The 5,435-nt window shown below is 36.0% G+C and overlaps 2 protein-coding genes across 3 annotated transcripts; one reads left to right on the top strand and one right to left on the bottom strand.

Moving 5' to 3' along the window:
- Positions 1 to 480: 480 nt before the first annotated feature.
- On the top strand, positions 481 to 2,208 carry LOC111907034 (elongation factor Tu, chloroplastic). The gene has a single exon (XM_023902825.3). It carries the CDS (start codon positions 569 to 571, stop codon positions 2,021 to 2,023), a length of 1,455 nt encoding a protein of 484 aa, XP_023758593.1. The 5' UTR covers positions 481 to 568; the 3' UTR covers positions 2,024 to 2,208.
- Positions 2,209 to 2,261: 53 nt separating this feature from the next.
- On the bottom strand, positions 2,262 to 5,229 carry LOC111907035 (protein DEHYDRATION-INDUCED 19 homolog 5). Of its 2 annotated transcripts, none has more exons than XM_023902826.1 (5): positions 4,881 to 5,229; positions 4,212 to 4,348; positions 3,870 to 3,947; positions 3,296 to 3,483; positions 2,262 to 2,510 (listed from the first exon to the last, which is right to left on the bottom strand). In XM_023902826.1, the coding sequence occupies exons 1-5, from the start codon at positions 4,978 to 4,980 to the stop codon at positions 2,420 to 2,422; spliced, it is 594 nt and encodes a 197-aa protein (XP_023758594.1). In that variant the 5' UTR covers positions 4,981 to 5,229; the 3' UTR covers positions 2,262 to 2,419. The 2 variants fall into 2 exon arrangements, with proteins under 2 accessions (XP_023758594.1, XP_023758595.1); XM_023902827.3 differs by having other exon boundaries at positions 4,212 to 4,345; positions 4,881 to 5,227.
- Between the last annotated feature and the right edge of the window lie 206 nt (positions 5,230 to 5,435).

The raw sequence follows: 5,435 nt of genomic DNA, 5'->3' as shown, positions 1-5,435 counted from the left end.
ATTTAACTTTATATATATTATATTTAATATTTTGCATATATAAATATATGATTTTATTTTTAAAATTTAAAACAAATCAGAAATTGACAAGTGAATAATATTTTCAAAAATACCAAAAATAATAAGTGTCAAAATTCATGAGAAATTGACAAATAGCAAAATTATTTTCATTTATTAGGAAGTATTATAATTATTACTATATTATATTATGTTTTAATAAAGTTGATTACAGGCTATTTATTTATTTATTTTTTTTATGGTTAGACATTGTGTTTAAACTTTAAAGCATGAAAATCTATGTTTTAATAAAAATTTGGATTTCATAAATCTGATTATTGTGTTATATGTTTGTGGAGGAATAGAGAAAGATATATGGATCCTATTTGGCAAATGGTATGAACTATGATATTACACGTCACATGATCATACGATAGCCCCATACGGATCCTCGAAAACCCACCATTTGAACCGATAAAAACCCCCAAATCTCAATTCCCCCATTCGTCTAGCCACACACATTCACCCTATCCATCTTCTTCCCCAAATCCTATCTTCTTGCCCTCTGTAAATGGCGTCCATCTCCGCCGCAGCCACCGCTGCAGCTTCATTTACATACGCCACGCCTTCCTCATCTTCTTCTTCTTCGTCCCCTCTTTTTACCCTTCAGAAACCCACCACCAGAATACTGCTTTCTTCTTCGTTTGTCTCTAAATCTTCCACAAACCTTTTCCTCCACAACCCTTCTTCATCCTCCGCCAACGCTTCTCACCGCCGCCGCTCTCTCACCGTACGCGCTGCTCGGGGGAAATTCGAGCGAACTAAACCCCATGTCAACATCGGAACTATCGGCCATGTCGACCATGGCAAGACTACACTCACTGCCGCCCTCACCATGGCCCTAGCCTCTACAGGTGGAGGAATTGGCAAAAAATACGACGAAATTGACGCCGCTCCTGAAGAACGTGCTCGTGGTATCACCATCAATACCGCCACCGTGGAATACGAGACTGAGAATCGCCACTACGCGCACGTCGACTGCCCTGGTCACGCTGATTATGTTAAGAACATGATTACTGGTGCTGCTCAGATGGACGGAGCTATCCTCGTCGTCTCCGGCGCCGACGGCCCCATGCCTCAGACTAAAGAACACGTCTTGTTAGCGAAACAAGTTGGTGTCCCTAACATGGTTGTTTTCTTAAACAAACAAGATCAAGTCGACGATGAGGAATTGCTTGAATTGGTCGAATTGGAGGTAAGAGAACTCTTGTCTTCCTATGAATTCCCTGGTGATGATATCCCAATTATCTCCGGATCTGCTTTGTTAGCTCTAGAAGCTCTAACAGAAAACCCCAAGATTGCAAAAGGCCAAAACAAATGGGTCGATAAAATCTATGAACTAATGGCAGCAGTCGACGATTACATCCCAATCCCACAAAGGCAAACCGACCTCCCATTTCTGTGCGCAATCGAAGATGTGTTTTCAATCACAGGTCGTGGAACAGTGGCCACGGGTCGTGTCGAGAGAGGCACTGTTAGAGTCGGAGAGAGTGTTGAGATTGTGGGGTTGAAAGATACCAGAACCACCATTGTTACAGGAGTCGAAATGTTTCAGAAGATTCTAGACGAAGCTTTAGCAGGTGACAATGTCGGACTTCTGTTGAGAGGTGTTCAAAAGATCGATATCCAAAGAGGGATGGTTTTGGCTAAACCGGGTTCAATCACACCTCACACAAAGTTCGAGGCTTTGGTTTATGTGTTGAAGAAAGAAGAAGGTGGAAGGCATTCACCATTTTTTGCAGGTTACAGGCCTCAATTCTACATGAGGACGACTGATGTTACAGGTAAAGTGACTTCGATTATGAACGATAAAGATGAAGAATCAAAGATGGTTATGCCTGGTGATCGTGTGAAGATGGTGGTGGAGCTTATTATGCCTGTTGCTTGTGAACAAGGAATGCGGTTTGCAATCAGAGAAGGTGGAAAGACTGTTGGAGCTGGTGTTATCGGAAACATTCTTGAGTGATCTTATGTGTTCTTTTCTGGAGATTTTATGCACTTAATTTTGCATTTTCATGATACATCTCTTTTCTTGAATTTATGCTAGCTTCTTAGCTTAATTAATCGCAAATATGATTCGGCTTTCTTGTAATCAATCACTTCATATGTCTTAAGTGTTTTCTTTAGCTATTTTGATCTTTGTTTCAGTCACTTGAAATATAGTCATATGATATTGTTTAAACTTTAATGCATATGTTAGAGACTGATACGAAGATTTTGATTGAATTCACATTGGAAATTGCATAACTTACAAATACATGATGGGTACACTAATAATTTTAAACCATCAAGGCACAGCTTAAACTGATACAATATTTAACTTCCTCTTGCTAATATCGTTTTGTTTCTTGGGACATTTACTTTAAAAGATGGTGGAAAATATGAGTTGTTGAACGAATGCTGCTCTATGCATCTTCTCTTCATGATCCTTGACTTCTAGCTCTTCGTTTGTGCTGCGTATGAGTAACAAATAGTCAGCCATTGATGTACAACAAACCATTTAACAAAGAGGCTATTAATATGGTGTACGTGCCCTTTGTTTTGTTCCCAACGTATTTTAGCAATTTTGATATTTGAGGTTAGATAACTTTTTTTGTTTCAACTAAAAATTACTATTTTTTATCTCTAAATAATGGTTTTTTGTAATATTGGTCTCTAAAATAGTCATTTTTTAATTCGAACAGGACAAAAAAATGTAACAAAAACATCAATTTGGACCAAAATTGCAAACACAGACTTTTTTAGACTAATATCGGAAAAATCAGCTATAGGACCAAAAATGTAATTTCATAAAATAATAGTGTCATGTTGCAGTTTTTACTAGGGCATGGATCGAGTACAAAACCAGCCCCAAGTTAAAGATATCGTACATTTTGAGCCGATTGAAAATTTACTAGGGGTCATCCATCTAGATGCTTCGTGTCTTACTAGGTTTAACCGAATGGAATATCTTATCCTCATGTTTTTTAAAGTATGTTTTGAAAATAAGGCTATTTACATTTCTATAAAAGATTTTCGTACCCCATTTGGTCACCCAAGACTCATTTTAAAAGTCACTAGGGCACCGGACCCCATCAAAAAGCCTATGGTTAAACGTATTAAAATGGATATATATATATATATATATATATATATATATATATATATATATATATATATATATATATATATATATATATATATATATATATATATATATATATATATATATATAACTTAGAAAGGATCATATATATACCTCTTGATATCAAAAGTGGTACTTGGTATTGTTGGTTGATCTTCTTGAATTTCTGAAAATGGAGCACTATATAGAAATGCCGATAGTGGATCGGGTGTAGCTTCATTCATGTTTCCCCTTTCGGTCATTTCTCGTGTGAGGCTCACACCATTACTCCACAACCCTGACTTCCCGGATTTCCTCCTCCTCTACAACCAACCAAACAACCAACACTTTAAGCCTCGTTCCCGAGTTTAACAAAAGAAAAGAAAAGAAAGTTACTAGAGAAAAGAAGAGAAACAAAAGTAAAACAAAATTTTCTTTTGTGTTCCCGAGATGGAGAGAAGTGGAAGGAAAAATGAATCATTTTGTTCTTTCTTTCCAAGTCCTCCCAAATCGGAAGGAAAGTTAAGAGGGAAAGTGATCCTCCCATTTCCCTCCTTTAATAAAACTCAGCAACACCAATTTTTTTTATTTTCTTCTCATTTTCACCAATTTCCTTTCCTTTCTCTCGTTAAGTTGAACTCGGGAACGGGGTGTAAGAGTAATAACACAAAAGAAAAAAATCATTTCAATGTAAAGAAATGTAGACTACCTTTATCGAATGAACATGTTGGGATGTGAAATGTGCAATTGCATCTTTGCCTAAATTTGCTGCACATATCGGACAAACCTAAACAATAACTTTCGTTTTAGATAAAACATCACAAAGAAATTGATTTTTGTGGGTCTATTGCATTCTAAACTTAGAACTGCAGTGGACCCACAAATTGCAAAAACATATAAAGATTGTGGACAAACCTAAACAAATAACTTTCTTTTAGATAAAACTTTACTAAGGGAATTGATGCTTGTGGGTCCATTTCACTACTGAAACGGACCCACACGGACCCACAAGGTGTCAAAAAACATAAAGATTGAGGTTTAGTGGGAATACCGCGTTATTTAGGTCGAAACAATGTTCTTCTTGTAGATGGCAACAAAGGGCAGGGATTTCGATTTCTACATAGCAAAATGGGCAGGGAAACCATGCTCTAACATCATCATCTCCATCTATTGTAAGATGATTATCTGCTTCAAACAAGAAACAATTTTGAATAAAATTAAAATGAACCAATTTTGTTATCTAATCAAGAACCACACATACAGTTTGACTAGGTCAAAATTGAACAAGTTGGGATTTTGGATGGGTTCAATATGTTACATGGACCAATCTCTATTGTCTATCAAGAACCTGTGAACCACAAATAACTATGGTTTGACTTCAAAAGTCAAACAAGGTGTTTCTTTACCACACAATTGAAGTCGATTTTAGAAGTTCTTCATCCATGACTTTGAAGATCAATTGTGTTTGGAAAGTAACATGAATGATCAGATCTTATTGTACAATATAAAACACACAGTAACACACACACATACACTTATTTTAAGAAAAAAGAAATTCCGGAATGTTCTGAGAGGATTGATTGGATTTTTTCCCAGCAAACATCAAATTACAAAAACCCAGTTTTAAATATATATAAATTTCCAATCCATGAAGCAAGATTTATAAATATAAATCTAAAAGAAAAGAAAAGGACAAAAATAAGGGTTGAGAGAGAGCTACCGGAGTTGTTGAGGCGTCCAGATTGGAGAGTGTGAAAGTGGTGGTGGTGGTGGTGGTGTTTTACAGACTGAACCCTTGAACCCCATAAATCCATTTCCATGTTTTCCGGTGAAAAAAGCTTCTGTGTCTCGTCGGAAAATCAAGAATCCGGTTAGCCCCGGAAGCAGAGAAAGGGTGAAGCTTGAGATTTATGAAGAAAATTGGATACTTTTTCTTCTGGGTTTTATGAAGATTGATTCTTTAAAGGTGCAGTGTACTTTGATGATGTATTTAGTGTGTGTTGTGTGTGAACTGTGAAGTGAAGCAGAGAGAAGGTATTGTCCAATGGGGGTTTTAATGTTTGTATGTTCTGAATTCTGATTTATGGAATTTGTAAACTTTTCGTAAATTAATTGAATATTCAACAATTAATTAATTAAACACGTGAAATATCTTAAAAAAATTATAAAGAGAAGAGTTTTAAAGCACAAGTAAGTATGTATACCTAACAATTTAATTGATAACATAAGCTTGAGTCTTGATATTTTTTACTTATTTATTTGTATTAGATACCTA

This window comes from Lactuca sativa, chromosome 4 (genome assembly GCF_002870075.4).
Source record: "Lactuca sativa cultivar Salinas chromosome 4, Lsat_Salinas_v11, whole genome shotgun sequence".
Classification (NCBI taxonomy): Eukaryota; Viridiplantae; Streptophyta; class Magnoliopsida; order Asterales; family Asteraceae; genus Lactuca; species Lactuca sativa.
Note: the sequence above shows the minus strand (reverse complement) of the source record. Positions and strands in the feature narration are given on the sequence as shown.